The sequence below is a fragment of the Nanorana parkeri genome, unplaced genomic scaffold (genome assembly GCF_000935625.1).
Source record: "Nanorana parkeri isolate BGI_ZX_2015 unplaced genomic scaffold, ASM93562v1 scaffold784, whole genome shotgun sequence".
Lineage (NCBI taxonomy): Eukaryota > Metazoa > Chordata > Amphibia > Anura > Dicroglossidae > Nanorana > Nanorana parkeri.
The window spans coordinates 782916-803113 of NW_017307052.1; the positions used below are offsets into that span (position 1 = coordinate 782916).

At 44.2% G+C, this 20198-nt stretch overlaps 1 protein-coding gene across 1 annotated transcript in view; it reads right to left on the minus strand.

Annotated features, from left to right (window-relative positions):
* Positions 1-251: 251 nt before the first annotated feature.
* The window catches only part of STAG3 (stromal antigen 3), a 33008-nt gene continuing 13061 nt past the window's right edge, over positions 252-20198 (minus strand). The window contains 9 exon segments of the mRNA XM_018564808.1: positions 252-323; positions 1282-1351; positions 4102-4249; positions 5541-5773; positions 7651-7773; positions 9453-9601; positions 13872-13973; positions 16626-16750; positions 20051-20188. Of these exon segments, the coding sequence (XP_018420310.1) occupies positions 252-323; positions 1282-1351; positions 4102-4249; positions 5541-5773; positions 7651-7773; positions 9453-9601; positions 13872-13973; positions 16626-16750; positions 20051-20188 (1160 nt within the window).

A 20198-nucleotide genomic window follows, 5' to 3' on the forward strand; every position in this document is an offset into this window, starting at 1 on the left:
ACCTTTTCAGGCGCAGGCCGTTTTGTAGCGCGTTCAGACGGGCTGAAATACGGCAAGGTGTGAACCATACCCATAGAAAACAATGGGATTTTCATGTTTGAGCGTTTTGTAGAGCGTTGAACGCGCTACAAAACGTACAGGTGTGAACCAGGCCTAACAAAAGCTTGATTCTGAAATGCCCAAAAAGTACCAAGTGACCTAACAGAGTGAGCAGAAAACAGGAAAAGGAGGAACTTTATCCCGCAACTCATTTACTTGGATGACCACTTGACGAATCCACTTAGAAATAGTGGATCTAGAAGCTGAAGAACCTCTTCTAGGACCTTCGGGTAGAACACATAAAAAATCCAAATGTCTAAAGGGAGCTGTGGCTACAAATAAACTCTAACAGCCCCCACAACATCCACACAATGAATATACATGGCCTTATTAAGGAGCTGGACAAAGTGAAGGTAAAACAATGTCTTCATTATAAATGAAGGCCTGAAACCACCTTGGGTAAGGAGGAAACCTGCGGTCTCAAAACAAGCTTGTCCTTATGAAGAACCAAATAGACTTCTCCACAAAACAAAGCAGACAACTCGAAAACCCTTCTAGCCGAGGAAATGGAAACCTTTTTGGACGACAACGATAAAGAAATATCTCCATAGGTTCAAAAGGAGATTGTGTGGAACAGATAAAACCATGTTCAAGTCCCATGGAGGAACGGGAGGCGATCTAAAAGAAAATAGTAAGTCCCTCTGCACTCCTCACAGCGCTCCGGCCCAAGTACTTGTAGTGGTGCTCGCAGTGACAATCACGGATGGCGCAGTGCAACAAACAGTGGAAAGCAGAAATCACCAGCAAACAGTAAATATTTGATGTCCATTTAATCGGACCAATCGTCAATTGTCATGTGCAAGATTGCGACGTTTCGGGAACGCACAGGATCCCTTCATCAGGGCGACAATGTAACATAATACATTGTCTTTCAATAACTGGGGTTCAATAGCCGGGCTGTTAAAGCCAGCGACGGAGAAGCAGGGTAGAAGATTGGGCCCCGAGATAATAGATCTGGAAGAAGTCAGGGATCGTCAGCCAACAGAGGAACCAAATCGGCACACCACACCCTGCGAAGCCAATCCGAAACGAAGAGAGTGACTGAAATTCCTTTGTGTTCGATCCTGGAGGAAGACTAAAATATATTCTGAAATCTGAGTTTGCCCGTCTCCGCAAATTCCATTTGACATCCCCCATCCAGATATAGATAAGGTGGCAGCAGACCTTCATGCTAAGGCAGACCTTTGAATTGCCAAGGACATCTAGGGGGTCCAAAGGTTTGGAAGTGTGAGATGTCCTTTGACACTGGGAACTAAAGAAACATATAAAAAGACAGAAAAGATGGAGCAGGCTTACTACACTGATCCCTATTATTTTTCCACATGTGAGGTAAGCGTTCACTTTTACCTCCTGTAGTTTTTTAAATAATCTAATCCAAGGCAATCCAATCTAGTCTAGTCAATGGACGCACACAGCTACTGCGGGCACGGCCGGGAACACTCATGCATTAGTGCCTTCACAGCAGCTGATGGCACCACCCATGCAGGGGGCGGGAGGGAGAGCGATGCGGGGACCCGCTAGAAAACGAGGAACTGAAGTATGTAAAAAGAAAAAACAAACAACCAAAGTTCTGCATAAATGCAGTCTCACAGTGATAAAAATAAAGGTTTAATATCACTTTAAATAAAATCAGTCAAAATCCAACATAAAAGCATTTAGGCAAAAAGGAGTCTACAGGCACACAGCCAAAATAAAATAAAGAGGAGAGAAAACACCCAACATGATAAACATGAGGTAAATACATTTTTACCCATGACTCCATGGCCCTGTCCCTGACATAACCGGAATCCCCAGATAATACTGGCCTGACACCAAATTCATGAAGAGATGACCACGGGAACTCCGGAGCACCATGCGGGCCAAACATAACTACTGAGATGAGAAACAAACTGCTCCGGGATCACCAGCATCCGGTTTTCTGAGGACGAGAGAAACTCCCAGGAGTTCACTCATCAAGTATGTAAAAGTCAAGTCGGCCAGCTAGAGAAACTCTCAGGATTTATTTCTATCCGATATGGATCACTAGAAGCCCTTTGTTCTCTCTAAAGAAAGAAAATAAAACTAAAATAAATCAGAAGAGAAGGAGACGTCCATCCTCCTGAGGACACGAAGCAAAACTGGCAGGTGTGAGGTGGGAGGGGTTATGTCCTTAAAGTGACAGGCTTTTTGTTTGCCTAGTGTCCATTTCTCCTACAGGCAGCAGCATAACCCTAGGTCTCAGAGCTGTGTCCCTCGATGGACAATAGAGAAAAAACTGGAGCATGCTGGGAGTAGTTATACTAGGTGCTGACTTAGTTTTGTTTCCACAGTGTCTCAGAATTACTTTGCCCGATGTCCCTTAATAAAACGATTAGGAAAGTCCTGTTTTGGGAAATACCTCACCTGTCCATGATGCTTGGCAGTGCAGTGGACATTCCTCTCTGGGATCTCGGTATCCGAGCAGGGCGACGAATGTTAAACGATCCGCTAAAGACAAAGTTTGTAGTAAGTGGAGTAATTGCACTTGAAGTTTTTCAGCCGAGCATAACTGGCCAGTATAGCACACCATCATTCACCATCCAATTAAAGTGAACTCTGAGGGCAAAGGACTAGTGGTCTCTCTGAAGCCGATCTTTACCCATTACTGACTTGCCATGCAATCTGCACTCTGTCTCAAGGCGGCCATCTTGGTAGAGGCAGGGCTTTGCTTCCTCATGTCAGAGTCTCCAGCAGTGAGCAGCACGATAGCGGCATCACATCACTCAATCTCCTAAGTCTAGCAGTTAGAGGGAGCAGTGCCTTGGATCTCACACTGGAGATATACAGCTATGAAGGTGTAGGCACAGGAGTGCCCATGCACACTCACATATCAGGAAACACACTGCAATTGTTCTGGAGGAATTCCAACTGAGAAAGCGACACTTATGGATGTGTGCATCTCCTGGTCCTCCTCTATGCTCAGTGGTTCCTTCTGCTGACCTCCACATTATAGTGCTACAGGGGACACACAAGATTGACGCTCCTGGAGTTTCTCAGCACATTTCAGAGAAAGATTTCTCTTCAACAGAGCCGCTTTTAGCCGTGCAGATAGCAGGACAAGAAGGTGTATCATCTCTTCTATTTACCCGACAGGTTTAGGGACATTTCATACAAACCAATATGTAGCAGAGATATGCAGCAGCTAAAGGTCTCTTCGCTGATAATCTTCACCGATGTGCAGCTGCAGCAAAGCTGATCTCTGTAGCTACACCAGCAACTGCCCTGGACCACGTACCAGCTGCTGAAGCCTTAGATTATGTAGCCCCAAAAATTCAGCTGGCATTGAAGTGACACAAATCTTTACAATTACACCCCATTCACACTGAGCGACATGGATATTGCGCGTTTTTCCACGCTGAGCGGCTTTGAGCTACATTGCGCGATATTGAGCAACAGTGCACATTTTATCGCGCTACATAGCGCGTTTCTTGGCTGGGACTTCGTCGCTGCTACATTGGGCTGTAACCAATCAACAGCGATCTGCAAAAGGGACCCTTCTGTAACGCGATGTCGCCGGTAAGGAGCGATTTTTGCGCGACACTGTAGAGTCTATTGGAGCCGAATCGTGTGACATCCGTGCATAAAAGGGTCATGTACGAGCGACAAGCTACAGCGACGAGCTACAGTCGACATTGAGCTGTGAGATGTGAACAACTCCATTGAAATGCATTGGACAAGCTACACAGAGCGACAGCGCACGGAAATATGCGCGATTTCGCGGCAAAAATCTCGCGATAAACCGCTTCGTGTGAATGGGGTATTAAGGAGTCATAGCTGAGAGCGATTCCATAGCTGCTACAAATCACTCCACTTGCATGGTCCTTAGTGTGAGCAGCATTCAGGGGAGGTCATTGCTCTTCACCAAAAACTTTCAGTGCCGCTCTCTGTGCTAAAATCAAATGTATCTGAAAACAACATTACAGTACAAAAACCACACACAATGTCAAGGGATGTAAATGACTAATAAATAAATCCTTTCCACACCTCATATCGAAATCAGAGTCTGACCCATCATCCTGTCCTCTTGCTGGACTTGAAGCTTCGCTCCTTTCTTGCAGCATGGTGGAGGTCAGTATTGGTGTGTCTCTACGCTCCTCTTCACCCACAACAGTGCTGGAATCTTGTAAATTATCTGTTTCAAAACACACAAAAACCTTCACAATGACCCATTGCCGAGTGCTTTCACCTTCACAGCTGGTCAGCATGGTAGAATAGGAGGCTCGCTGTAGAAACATATTTCAGACGCACAATTCCATCTTGATGATCATTTATTCTTATAGTGGCAAGGGAGCGCCGGCATGGTGAGAAAGATAGGTTCAGGAGGTGACCTTTACAGACACTGTTGCTTGCATCAAGAGCCACCAAACCTTACTCATTTCCTCTGGGTATATTATTGGGTTTACAAGGGATGCACCAATTCCGATACTACGGTAGTATCGGTGCCGAGTATTCGTAGTCGCCCAAATACTCCGATACCTAGCCTAATACTTAAGCTTCGGATATCAGGAAGCCAGGCAGCCTGATTGGCCAGGAAGCCGGGCAGTGTGTAATAACTCGCTGCCCAGCTTCACGGTTAGTCGGGAAGCTGGCCAATCAGGAAACCGGGCGCTGTGTAATGACACGGTGCCAGGCTTTCCGATTGGCCAGGAAGCCGGCTTCATGCTTCCTCGTCACGAGGGAGAAAGCCGGGTGCCGCAAGGCATGGAGACGGCTTCCCTGGTAATCGGGAACCCAGGTGGTGAGTCTTTACACACCACCCGGCTAGTCAGGAAGCCAGGTGGCGATTCATTACATGCCGCCTGGCTTCCTTAATGGGACTTCCAGTATCGGTATCGGCAAGTACTAGGAAAAAAATATATATCGGTACTCGATGGCGGAAAACTGGTATTGGTGCATCCCTAGTGTTTACAATAGAACCGTTTCCTTTAACTGGCCCCTCATAGGTAGGTGGTTTCTAATGTGTCTGGCTGTCCTGTGTGGTTGGTCATGAAGAATTAATATGTATATTATATTCTGAATTAAGAAGGTAATGCTGCATTGTGCAGTACACCTAGTGGTTGGCATGCTGGGTTTCAGGACTATTAATGGCTCATTCACATGGCTGTGCAGGGCAGTACACCACCCAGATCAGCACATTTCTGTGATGGTTATGGCCACATGTTTACGATCAGCTGTGGGCAGGAAACCTGTACAAATCAATGACAGGCGGACACTGTCTGTGGCTGTTTGCATGTAAATCGCTGAAATAGCAATTACATTGTACATAACATTCTCCATTCTGGTCCCCATTTATACTCCACACTGCTCCACTCTGAACACTGTACTCGATGTTATAAAATCCATACAGATTATCATCACCTCTGTAGTTATTTGCACCACTCGGATTTCCGGAGTAGTTTTTTTAACCTTACATTTTATCTTACCCTTAGCGGTTCTCCTCTTCTTTCTGTGTGGCGATACCCTGGGCATTCTGGCTGACCTCCTGTCTTTTGCTCTGCGTCTGCTGGCGTGGCCGGGAGTGGCGGTTCCTGATTCATTGTCTGTACTTAGAGATTTCTTGTAGGCGTGAAGGGAAGCCCAGAGTCCACTGTTCTCATCACCGTACTCATGATCAGAAGGGATGCACTGCTTACAGGTCTCATCAAAGTACTGCAGACTGCAAATGATGGCTGAATCAGACATAAGTACTACACATAATAATGTATGAGCAGATGAAATAAGAACAAAGTATCATTTGTAGAATGAGCACATCTCATAACATTAGGCTAGAAAACCTAAGTCCCTGCTTGTGAATGACACATTTCATACTGTCCCCATGCCTTTAAATGCAGGTACAAGTTTGAAAAGTTTTTCCCCTATACAGTTGTTGGTCTGAATCTGGCAAATAACATGTAGTCTGGATGATACACCTAAGAAGCTGCTTACTCCACACAACTAGCTAAAACCCAACCAAAGCTTTGCCCATGCAATTGAAAACAACTCCAGTCTGGCCAGGCTCATAGTATGGCCTCCTGTATCTCTTTGTGACCAAAAACTAGCATTGGCTAAAGCTGTGGTATTAACCCCTTCGTGACTGAGCTAGCTTTCAGTTTCCGTTCATAAATGACTGACGCGCTTTTTACATTTTTGCTCTGCGATTCTTACACAGCAGTAATATACTTTCTTACTAAATGTACCCACACATATTATATATTGTTTTTTTTTAGAGGACAGATAAGCGAGGAGCATCTGTATAGCCCTAACGACTTACCTGTTTTGCGACCACTCGCACTTACGACCGTCCTCCGAGCGACCTCGCGCGTCAGTGCCAATGCGACGTGTCGCCAGGGGAAGTGACGTCCTCCGATCTTCGCTGCGGGTCCCGGTGAGTATTTTCATTGCCTGATGTACAGTACACTGTTCGGTACTGTACATCTGCAACGCTATACAGTACTGTACTAATACAGTACTGTATAGAGTTCCTCGCTTAACGACCAATTCGTTTAACGACCTGGTCGTAGGAACGGAACTCGGTTGTTAAGTGAGGAATACCTGTATAATTATATCAAACATGTGTACCTAACGCCTCACTTGAATAAAATAAATGAGGAAAAAACTAGAAAACACTTTTCACAAGTTTTGACTATTATTTTTGTTTTAGACATTTTTTATAATAATTATAGTATACAAAATATATTATATATCATTTTTATTTTCCTATTTTTTTTACACTTTGTAAAAAGAAAAAAGGAAAAAAAAACAACTTTTTTAATTTTTGGTTATTATTAGGCTGCTCCAAACTTAGGAACATCTAATAATAACCTTAGACACTGATCCTGACAGCCTGTCAGATCTCACTAAGGGTCTGTTCACACGACGTCCGTTTTCTGTGCTGACCTGATCCGTACGCTCCTGCACTAAAAATGCATCCCAATGTGTTTTATGGGCTACAGTTCTCACGTGCGCAGTCCGTTCAGGTTACGACAGAAAAATACTGCATGTACGGTCAGGAAACGGTCCGGAAACGCAAAGCGCGTCAAAAACGCACTGCACTGCAGCTAACATACTGACAGCCCCACTGCAGCAAAAAAAAAAAATATATATATTTTTTTAACTGGAACGCATCAAAAACACGTAGCACCGCGTCTGCAGATCCGCACCTGATCCGGACCTGAAACTCATGTGAACAGTCCCTAAAGGTCTTTGATCCTGCTCAGACGATCAGAAGTAATACATTTCAGGCTATCGAGCTGTCAAAATAAATAGCAGAGAGGTGACTGACTCTGCTACCTCTCTGCTATTTTCAGCTGTCAAATACGGGATTGCTATTTAGCGCTCCTGTATTTTTATGTAATGGCTTCATTCTTTCATTAATGAATGAAAGAAAGAAGCTTTTACAAAAGCTTAACTATTTCATGAATGAATGCCTCAATACTGACCCATCCATCAATGACTGGTAACCGCTGAAAATCAGCGTACGATACAGTGTACGTCTCCCGTCACGAAGGGGTTAATATAGTAAAATAATTTAATATAAAGGCAAAATTTACTCACAGAACCCTTTTGTCCTGCTTGAGAAGTTTGTGTGAAAATTCGCTCAGCACATCGAGAAAGAGCAGGTTCTGGGAGGACCAAGTGGTATCTGTGGAGGCCCGCAGACAAAACTTAATACCCTCTCTATTAAGGGAACAGAGAAGAGAAAAGCATCAGGAGCGGATAAAGATCGGATTTATTTATTACAGGCATTTATATAGTGCTTTATATACTGTACAGTCACATCAGTCCCTGCCTTCAAGGAGCTTACAATCAAAGGTCCCAATCTCACATGCGCACCCATAAGACCAATTTAGGCCCCATTCACACTGAGCGACATGAAAATCGCGCGACTTTGAGCGATATTGAGCGACGTGTCGCGCAACTTTTTCCTATTGGGCTGTATGCAATCAGGAGCAATATCGCTCAAAATCGCTCTAAAAAAGGGTCATGTAGGAGCGACAAGCTACCAGCGACGAGCTACAAGCGATATTGAGCGATATTGAGCGACATTGAGCTGTGAGATGTGAACAGCTCCATTGAAATGTATTGGAAAAGCTACATAGAGTGATATCGCGCGGAAATATGAGCGATAAATCGCTCAGTGTGAACGGGGCCTAAGACAGGAGCCAGTTTAACCTTCCAGAAGGTATAACATTTATTTCAAACATAATCTGTCCCTGATGTTGTTAATAAATTAAATCTAAATACTGGGACAGAAAGTAAGGGAATATATAAAATGTTCGTCTGTCACCAGAACCAGAATGGAAGTCTTCCATTGCAGGCACTTGTCCTAACACCAGTGGCAATGGTCATAGGACAAGTGCCCCCAATGGAAGACTTCCATTCCATTCTGGTGACAGATGGACATTTTACATATTGCTTGACTTTCTGTCCCAGTGGCAATGGTCACCATGACAAACAGAGATGGTGAATCTCCCCAGTGAGGACACAGTCAGCAATAAAAAGCTGGCAGCTGTTCTAAAAATATGTTTTGCCTCCAGCTGTGGTGGAACTACAAATCCCATGAGGCATTGCAAGATTCTCACAGACATGACTCCCGAAGAGATGCATCATGGGATTTGTAGTTTCACCACAGCTGGAGGGCATGAGGGTTCCTCTAGATACACTTCAAAAGGATTCCAGACAGAGGTCTAAAACGCCCTTTAGAATTCCGGCGACACTCATGAATACAATTTGAATACAATTTTCAGCCAAATCTAGGAGGAGAAGGTGTAGAAGTTCGCTTACGCCCCCTGCATTCCGAGTCAGCTATTGGACAGCGATTTTGTTCATAAAATCTAGACAACTCCTCCTTAGATAATGCAGGAGAGGGCCACATCCGAGGGAGCCACATCTGAGGGAGCTTTGGAAGACTCGGAGGAGTGTGTGGACTCAAGCAGAGGACAACGATTCAGGCTATCGGCATCCGGGCCGGGAGCTGTTAGTGGATCATGAGCTGGAGAGGCCCACGGGACTGCTCCCTTTGCTTCTGGGATCCGACATGAAGCAGGTAGGTAGAAAATCGTTGCTTTTTGAGTTCAGATTCACATTATTTTCATACAATTTTCTCTGCAGATGGTAAAATCCTGGGACAGATTCCCCGTACTCTGCATGTTATTACTGATTTGTGGCAGTAACTGGTAAGAGCAGCAAGCGAGCCATGTAAAAATGAGCACTGACAAGTCAAACACATATCTCTGGCAATACTGTTACCCCTCAGCCATTCATATTTTGTCTACACAACACAATGCCATTAAGGCTGAGTTGCTTGTTTGCTACAGTCTGGGAATCAGCAGTAAGCTTATAGCGATCGCTCTCACTTGTGTAGGAGTATGATATCCTGTCGATTTCTCAACTGATCTGGCCCCAACAGAAGAGCGAATCGTCTTGCAAGGTCTCGAATCTCAAGGAAAGAATTTGCGAAGCGTCTGTCAGGAGAATCCTCCTCTAAACAGAACCCTGTATACGACTGCAGGAAAATAAATGTTTAGTACACACATACTTCCTTTTCAGGTCAGAACTTGAAAGCTGCATTTGAACCGTATTCTTTTTCTGAGCTTTACATTTGTTAAAGTCAATTATAAAAAAAACTTTTAAGACAACCTTGCATTTTATTTGGTTCTTTCTGCCCCTTCTTTAATAACCTGGCTGGCTATTCTTTATCTGTGCTTCGGTTTTACAGTGCAACCGAGACTCATTCCTAAGTGGACGGATTGTGTAATGGCATTTGTTTTATAACCGGTCTGTGTAGCTTTAAAGAAGCTCCACAAAAACCTTTGCTGCAAATCACCTCTGGGAATGTTTCTGCAGCTACAGCATTATCTCCTGAACAAAATAGCCGAGCAGCAGACAGGCTCATTCTGTCCCTGAAGCGTCAGATCGGAGACAGTTCATTCAATTATCCTGTGCTGAGAAGTCAATTTCCCTGAGCCGCTCAGGGTGGACGGCCTCGGTGAACAGATGGCCTTGTGGAAGGTACAGATGTTGCCATGTAATACCCGCTGTATGCTACCCATCTTGTCCAATTTGTATTGTTATCTAACAATCTACACTGACATCAAATATACATTTGCATTTATATCTTAAATTATTTAATTTTCACTCTATTAGAGAATTTACAATTTAATTTGGTACCAAAGAACATTGCATTTGTACATACAGCGTAATTATTAAGATCATGATAAGAAATCAAATAGGATTTTTGTACCTACTGTAAAATTCATTTCTTGGAGTCCATTGAGGGACATGGGAACGCAAGGGTTATACTGCTGCAGACAGGAGTCGTCGGGCCTCTGGCAAGAGACACTGCAAGCCAACCAAGGGTTGTTAGTGGATTGTAAGCTGGAAGGTTCGCTAGGACTACTTGCCACGTGCCAATGATCTGACATACTGCAGGTATTAGGATCCCACAAGGGTTACTGACAAACCAGCTGCAAGAGCAGGGAGAGTTATCTGGCAATCTGTAATACTGTCAGTGCAGGAACCCTAGTCTGATCCTGGCCGAGGAACATGGCAGCAGTGGTGTGCTTCAGTGAAGGCGGGGGAAGCAGTAAGGGTACATGTATGCATGTGAGGAGAAGGGAGTGGTGCCTGCGCCCAATTTACAGTAGAAGGAGAGCTAGGTAGACTCAGTAAAATGGCGCCACAAAACTCCTCAAGGGTACGTAGCTGGCTCCGCAACATGTTAACCCCAGAGGAAATGAGCACCACTGTTGCTCCTAAGAGGGCCAAAGCCCCTGGACTTACCGCAGTGCTGGCCCAGAAGGCATCATGCGTAAAAAGCAGAGCCATACAGGAATGTCAGATAGGGCCCAGCAAACAATTACCCCACCCATGGCCCTGAATAGCGCCCTGCTGTTGACTGACACAGTACATGGAGAGATCTGGAAAGCACAAAAAGTAGAGCCCTGTGCCCGAATGGTCACATTAAAGGCCAGCCATACATCTACCTGTCAGCGGGGGCCAGGTACAACTTCTGAGGCCACGTCGAGGGCCAACCCATCTGGAAAACTGCATCCTGGAGCACCCTTGGCTCCAGTATATGAAGAAACTTGCAAAAAAATCTTCTCCGTAAAAGCAACAAGAAGTGAAATGGTGAAGCTTTCCCCAGAGGGAAGAAGAGATCCATTCTCCTAGGACACTAGCAAAAAACTAAGGCATCATGGGAGTGGGAAAGGTTTACTTGCATGGCTGACTTTTTTTTTGTTTTGGAATCCTCCTGTCTTGTGTCCCTTAATGAACTATAAAGAAAATACAATTTACTTAATCGTCCATTGAAAGACACAGGAAGTGTCAGAACATAAAAATGCTGGGCAACGGAGTGGTGAGCAACAGCAAACAAAATGCTTCACAGGTCCACAAATAAAACCAGCAAAACTGGGGACTGCCTACAGCTCAAAGAGCTTCCTGAAGGACCATACACCTAAAGCTGCCACCAAACGACAACTCAAATATGAGAAACGGTAGCCTAATGCCAAGTTGCCCAAGAGGCACTTAGTTAGGTGTGTCTTGACAGACCAGAGTGGCAACCGATCCTTAAAATTATAAGCTTAAATGATGGTCTGTATGGGCCACCAAGGAATGGTTGAATGAGAAGCTGATTCACATTTACGGAGACCATCAGTAATGACGAAGTGTCAGACTTTCTGAAGGAAGCAGTGGCTACGAGATAAACGCTCATTCAAGCAATGGAGGTAGATCTTCTGATAACCCGGAGCTGGACGGGACGGAAGAGCAATATCCTGGTGAAAGGTTGAAACTACCTTAGACAGGAAGGAAGTTCTGGGCCCCAACAACACCTTGTGCAGGACCAGAAAGGGTCCTTTATAGGATTAGGCCCCCAGATCAGACACATGCCATACAGAGGTGATGGCAACAAGAAAGACATCCCTGTAAGTGAGAGTGGAAAGGGGGAATAAGCCCCATAGGTTAAAAAGTTAGAGAACCAAATTCAGATGCCACTGATTTACAGGGAAGCAAACATAGAAGTCAAAATGGGAGACACCTTGCACAAGGGTCTAGATCAGAATGGGAGGCCAGCAGTCTCTGGAACATGATCGCAAGAGAAGACCCCGACTCCAAAGTATGCTCTCCACATGTAGAGAAGTAGGTTTCCTGATGTTTAGCATTGTGGGAATAACAGATTCAGAGATGCAGCCGTCCCTCAGAACCTAGGTTTCAACAGCCTTGCTTTTAAAATTAGTGACCCCTGAATCAGGGTGATAAATCAGTCCTCGATACAGAAGGTCCGGATAAGCTGGAAAAGCCCAGGGAGCATCTGACAGGACTCTCACCAGGTCAGATGGCCACATCCACCTGGGCCTCAGGAGAGAAAAATGGTAGATCAGGGTGTACTGATCCCATGGATCTGCTTCTGCTAAATGATCCCTACACGGAGACAAAGCTGTCACCCGTGATACAGGTCCTGAAACACCTCTGGGTGTCCGGGTGACCACTCCCCCGAGTCCAGGCGCTGCCTATTGAGTAGGTCTGCCTGCCGATTCTCTGTGCCTGGGAGGTAAACAGAGGACAAGGCTAGAACATGAAGTCCTACCCCGTACAGGATGCACTCTACCTCTCTTGCTGTGGCAAGATCTCTGGATAGTTGAGGTATGCCACTACCATGGTGCTGTTCGACTGAACATGGACCTCCCACCTAAGAGGTCCAGCATTGCAGTATAGCAATGTTTATCACAAGGCGAGATTCTTCTGCTGACCAAGTCTCCTGAATGGAGTAATGTCCAACAGGCTGGCATCTGTCATGAAAATCTTCTAAAAAAAACAAAGAAAAAAAGACTTCCCTAATACCAGAGCCAAATTCCTGAACCACCGAGCTAGGGATAGCCTCGTTCTTGGTGACAACCTAATCAGCCTGTTTAGAGACAGGAGAGATTCGCCCCATGAGAACAGGATATTGCAATGTGGATGCCTGGAGTGAAATTGAGTAAATGGAACCACCTCACAGGAGGCTACGTGAGTCCAAGTCTCTTCTGCAGGAGAATCAAACATTCAGGGCATTGAGGTCCAAAATCGGGCATATGCAAGGGCAAGGTGCCTATTGGACACGCATTACAGGGCCAATTTTAGACAGGAACCAATGTCTACCAATGTGGGAAGAAACCGGAGTACCCGGAAGAAGCCCACACAAGCCCATGGAGAACATGCAAACTCCATGCAGATAGTGTCCTGACCGGAATTTGAACCAGGGACCCCAGTGCTGCATGGCAGAAGAGCTAAATACTAAGCAACCACTTCTGGGAAATTTCAAGCACACAGTTCATGATGGACAAACAAAATATCAACAGATCCTGGAGGCTTTTTGCCAAGAAGAATGGACAGCTTTACCATATGAGAAATTAAAGGGCCTCATTCACAGCCATCACACTAGACTACAAGCAAGCCTTGATGTTTCTAAAGTTGACAATGCACAATAATAATAATAATAACAACGAATAGCATGCAAACTTTTTAACAGGACCATTTTATTATGTTCCTTTATTGTTGTAGTTTGTTTAATGATTGTGCTATTATGTGATGACTCCTAGTTTAATCTGAATCATATTAAAATAAATCTCTTCAGTCTGATCACTTTAAAAAAAAAAAAAAAGGTCAACATCTACAAATTCTGCCAGGGTTATGTGATATTATAAACACAACTGTATACGAGCTGTTTTATGGCTACATGACTTCTTGGTGCCTTTAAATTGTACAGGAGAAACATTATTGTTAGACCTCGATACCTGGGTAAGACTCAGAAGGATGGTCCTGGTGCTCTCCTCTTTGCTCACTGAACGGGATCTGTGAAGGGTTTCCTTTATGATGTCCCCATAATGCACATAATACTAAAAAGGAGAAAAAGAAGAAAAGATTTCATGTGAAAAGATGACATCCTATGAGTGGCTGATTGTACAAACACTTGATAAAGAAGTCCATATATAATAACTGACATTTCAGCAACTGGTGGACCGGTAGGCTAAATCCTTTATAGTAAGAGCACAAAGAGTTTAACTCTCCCCATAATGTAAGGCTCCCCCCCCATCACACATTTGCAATCCTGTCGCTAGCAAAAGCTCACCAGCGGCTGGATCACCAAGAGGGTTATTCACAAAGCTAGCCGAAGGATCAGCTGTAGCTCCGGCTGGCCGAGCAAAACCCGAAGCGGGGCGAATGACCGGCCCTCGCAACTGACAGCCGGGCGGAGCCAACCGTGATCTCACGACTGGCTCCGCCCAGTTGCAATGACAGATCAGCATCCGCCCAGTTGTTATTCTTTGGCCGGACCTGCTAGAAGACTCTAGCAGATCCTGGCCAATAGGAAACAGTTTGGGGGGGGGGCTAGCTGTCACTCCCAGCTCCGCCCAATTGTCTTTCTTTTTTCAATAATCTTAAATTGTTTTCTTGCTTGTTTAAAATCTTTATTTTTTAAAATGGATCATTCATTTACATTTCTAAACAAATGTTTCTACTTTTTTCACTGTTTTTCTATTCTGCTCGGTACCAAGGAGGTACTGAGCAGAATAGCTGAGCCGCATGCCCAGCTCGGCGGCATTCGGCTATTCACTCACTGCCGTTAGGCCCCTACGAGAATAGGCTGAATGGCAGCGAGTAGCCTGCCGGAGGTTCAGCTCGGTGAATCCAGATGTCGGATCGAACTCCTTCACTTCGGCTCATTCAAACATGCTTAGCATGTTCGGCTGAACCGAAGCCAGCCCCAGCTGTACAAGCCCAAAGTGAATAGCCGAACAGCGTTCGGCTCACTTCACTTCAGGTGGGTTACTCACTCGGCTGCTTTGTGAATAACCCTCTAAAAGTTCATGGAGCACACTCACTCGCTTTGTATGCGTCTCTCCCTCACTGGCTGCAAGACATAGCTGTCATGAATGTAAGTCACCAGTGAAACATGAAACTCTTGATTACAGAGCCAGCAAAGAAAGGACATATGCAAGCACGTGAGTAATTAACTGCCTGCCTGCCTGCCTGCGTCCTTCACAGAGGTCCTGCAACTTTCAACTAATCACTGGCAACAGGATCGCAAGTGTGCTGGCGTCACATAAACAATACAACATAGCAGAGCCGGCCAGGAAAAGCCAATGAGGCAAGTCAGTGGTTCAGAAACCCAGAATCCGTCTACCATAAAGTAAAATGTCAGTTTTGAGGAATCTGAAAATGTAACCCTTTACTTGCCATTTTTGTAGTGGTTATGGCAGAACAGAATTGTCTGCAGCATTTCAGGTCATCAATCCTTTAGGCAGTTAACCACCTTCGTGTCTATAAAAACTTACTTTAAAGCAGAATTAGAAAAGGTTTTATTTTTAGGGCTGCGGAAATTAACGATTAATTTCTCGATTAATCGTAAATTTTTTTGATCGATCAAAAATTATTTTGCTCGGTACTCACCTCTCCGCCGGCTTCCGGGAGTTCCGTCGAAGATTCCGTGACGTCACGGACATCGACGTCACCGGACTTCTCCCCCCTTCCCCAAGTGGCTCCGTTCCCTAACGAAGGGGGAGGAGTCCGCTGCCATCGATGTCCGTGACGTCACCGGACTCCTCCCCCCTTTCCTCTCTACAACACGGGGGCCTCTCCACGGAAACTGACATCACGGGGCCTCTGTACGGAGACTCGCAATACGGGGGCCTCTCTACAACACAGGGGCCTCTCTACGGAGACTCACAACACGGGCTGAAACAAACAAACAAAAAACAACTTCCATTAATCTGCATAGAGTAGAGCTAGTGTTAGAAACCAAGGTTCTAATAATTAAAGAGAACCTGTCGTTTGAATCCATTCAGGTCTGCTTAGATAGCTGCCACCTCAGCTGCAGATGCCTTACACTCCATATAATGAAATAACCTGTACTCGGGGCAGCAGGTACCCCCTGTGCTCTCTGCCCCTGCCGCACACCTCACCGTTTTGTTGCATGTTTCCTGAAGCACAGTGACGCTCAACAAGAAGAATCCCAATATTTTCAGTGGTGCCCATTCACACCTAAGCATTATATTTATTGTAGCTTGAAGATGGAATAGGTACATGAGCTTCTAGGGCAGTTCTTGACCCCATAGATTTTAAAAGGAGTGCACGATTTTTGCACCTAACAAGTGTCTGGTCCTGCTATTAACTAGCTATCAATTGGTTAAAAAAAAAAAGAAGAAGTGCACTCTATTTAATCGATTTTTTTTTTTTTCCGATTAATCGCACATTTTAATCAGTAACAGCCCCTAGTTTGTTTTTTTTAGGAAAGAGACTTTGCAGGTCTCTTCTGCTAAAACCTGTACCTGCTTGGGATTTTTTTTGTAACTTTCGTTCTACTTTAAAAAGATGCCCAGGATCCTGGAAATTCATATGCGAGTAATCAGCAGCTGAACAGCCTCCAATCACAACTTAAAAAAGCCTCTAATAGTTGTGGATGCAAGTTCATGCCAAACAGTTTCATGAGCATTACCTAATAAAAGAGAAACTGTAATTTTGGATCACACAGGCCTCTGATTTCTGACCTTTACATAATACTTGAAGATTTCACTTGCAAAGTGCAGCTCCAGAGTGTTGTACAGGATCAGCTTGCAGTAACCTGCCAACAAGGTGCGTCTGTTATGCAGCTCAGCGATTTGCTCGTTTTCATCTCCTGGGGAAAAAAAAACACAAGTTGCAGAACTTGGAGTAATTAAAAAAAAATAAAAAAGTGTAATAAAAAAATAAAAAGGGATATTGTTGTAAAATGAGTAGCTGTCCTGCCAGAAAACTGGTGTATATACCGAGGTATAACCGTTTATGGTGTAAAAGATGCTTTCTATAACCTGCACTGACCGGAGCGAGAAAAGTGTGCTGAACACTATATACTATAACCCTTGTGTGTGCTACACACAGGAACTCACAGGGCTTATTTACATATCTCCACCTGCTGCTCTTTAATGAGGTAAGGGGCACAGGAAGTCTTTAATATTTAGGTTATGCTGCCACCTACAGGAGAATTTGACATTGCCGAAACACAATATCTGTAGGCCAGATTGCATCACTTCCGGTCCCTGGGCTGTCAGTTCTGGGCTCCTGGAGCCCAGCTATAAGCTATTGAAGTGCGATCTGCACTTCAATAGCTTATTTCCAGTGTAAAGGTGACACTGGGGGTCTTTTGGACCCCCAGCATCACCTTTAAGAGTACCTGTCACCACCATCTGCTATCACATGGGGGGGCATGTAAGCCCCCTCATGTGATAGCAGTCAAAGTAAAGTAAAAAAATTAAAAAAAATAAAGTTTTTTAAATGAAATTTAAATAAATCTAATAATAAAATTTTTTTTTTAAAAGTCCCCCGCGCGTCGCCACGTAAACACGCGTCGGGTGCGCCTACGTATGAAAACGACGAACGCGCTACACATGTTGGGTATCGCCGCGCACGCCGGAGTGAGAGCAATAATTCTAGGGCCAGTATTTTGGGGTATCTCCAAATTGATGACCTGTGGGGCTTTTAAAGCGTCTTCTATGGACTTTTTGGGGTACTGGGGTTTTTTGCCGTTTTACGGATGCACGCAATTTGTAACCTGGGCATGTTGGGTATCGTTTTACTCGTTGTATCCTCATCTTTTATATTTAATTAAAAAAAATGGGTATTTTGTTGTGTTTTGGGGCATTTAATTAAATTTATAACTAAATATTGGGGTTTAATAAGGAGTTGCGCTAATATTGCGCAACATAAAAATTTGCAACTACCACCATTTTATTCTATAGGGTCTTGGTATTCAGAAAATATATAATGTTGGGGGGTTTTAAGTAATTTTCAGGCCTAAAATGTGGAATATAACATGGGTACAAAAAATGAAAAAAAGGCCTCAGTCATGAAGGGGTTAAACGTTTATTGGTCTGGTCCTTAAAACAGATGCATCCTCTACCAGTATGGTTGTTGCTTTGTTATGGCAGGACACCACTGGATGTAGACTGCTTCTTTACATCTCCTCAAACACCTACAAGGCTAGTAGGTGTTTTGGGTATTAAACATCTTGTCAGGGTGTTTTCGATTTCTGTAGATGAAGACTTGAAACAGAAGGTGTGAGGGAAAAGTATTTATGGTCTTAGGGGCTCTAAAAGGACCCAAGACTGGAAACAGCACAAGTAGAAGAACTAGGCCGGTCCTCTAGTTTTAGATGAATGCACGCTACATCATAAGAGCCAAAATGGCCAGTTTTAATAAATTCCCCCCTGTGACTCTTCCAGGATAAGCTCACTAGACAGAGATTAGAGTGGTACATAAATCAGACAGAGTCTGGTTTAGAAGCCGGTAAGGCTGTCAACTGGCTAATTTAAGAAAAGTGGCGCAATGGAGCTAAGAAAGAATTATCTGACAGGTCAGACTCTAGGAGGTGAGGACATCATGATTCCGGGGTGCAAATAGTCAGCTGCATTAATAGGCGTGCTGCAAGTGGCCCCGAAACTGTTACTATGGCACAATGGGACTGTCCCCTCCCAAGTCTTCAATCAGACAAGTTGCCTTAGGTACTTGTGAAACCCAGAAAGCCGGTACTGAGGGTCAGCTGTAGTAGGACGGTTATCCTTGACTACAATTAAGTTTACCAGTGACCAATCCTCTTGTAGGAGGCAGACAATCTCAGAGGCTTCTTGTGACCCTCAATAGACAAGAAGTTTTTTTTCTAGGAAGGTAATATTACTTTGGAGAGCCTCATTTTTGGATTGAAATACATTATTTTAGTCTGGTAACTTCCCAAATTCATTCAAGAACCTACAAAGGTTTGGGAGGGGGGCTAGAAATAGAAAGAATGATAAGAGTGTGTGAAGTCTGTGAATGGGAACACTTAAAATACCTTGTTGCTAGTTTGGAACATGTAGATGTCTTGGCACAATCTACTGGGCTCCACCAGATAATACAGACGTGCCTATTGGATGCCATGAAAATGCAGAACTCCAACATCCAGCAGATATTCGAGTGAGTTCAACTTGGGCGGCAGATTGTGCATATGCAGCCTATGAACCCAAGGTGTTCTAGGATGATGACAGTACGACTTGGCCTACCAAAAGGTGTTTTTAGCACCTACACTTAATAGGAACTAAAAGTTTGGTGAAAGTCCAAAAAACGATCTGGCTCTAGCGGGCATTGTTAGTGTTTAATGGTCATTTGCTTTGCCTTACCATATTGTCATCAGGGCAATGTCATCAAAGAGCAGAAACAGAATTATTTACAGAAAGAGAAACAAGAGGGCCTGTGGCAACGGGGCAAATTCAGCTTGGTACAAGATGCGTTTTATTCTGCATTTGACATCAGTTTAAAATGCTTTCAAGATCATTCAACGACAGGTGCTTTTGACCTGCATCTGACCTCGAGCTGCGTCCACATGCTTTGAGCTGCTTTTGTGTTCCTATTGACTTGTATGGGGAGGGAAGTAGCTCTTATATGAAGAAAAGCCAGACAACACAGGGCCTTGTATACATTTTAGATATACAAAATGATGGCACTGTAAAGAGATCAGATGTTTACATCCAGAATAATGTCATTATATACACAGGTCAGAGACATAGAGGTTTATATTTGGAGTCGGTCAGTGCTAATTTTTTTTAGGTTCCCTGTAGGAAAGCAATGCTTCATTTCATGAAACTTTTTGGTTTCTCTCCACCTAATAAACGGAACCTGTTAGAATGAACTATGTTAATGCCAACCTGTTTTAAAGCTACAAATGCTAGACTGTCATTCTCATCCTATGTATGTTACAGAACCTTTAAATCTGATCAGACTCACGAAGAAAGGTAGCAAGGACTGAAAATTCAGCAACATAACCTGGGTGAGACTGCTACCATATTTGAGTACTATTATTATACAGGATTTATATAGCGCCAACAGTTTGCGCTGAGCTGTACAATATAAGGAAGACATTACAATCACATTACAATTCAAGACAAGACGGTAAGGTATGTATCACCTTCTAGATCCGTGGCATTTGTGAACACATGATCGACAAGGAAGCCAGCGAGTTCAGCTTGCAGAGACTGGTCAGGTGTATAGACAAGTGGCTGTAGATAAGAGCGATCATCCCGGCTCAGGTGCTCATTAAAAACCACTAAGAGAGC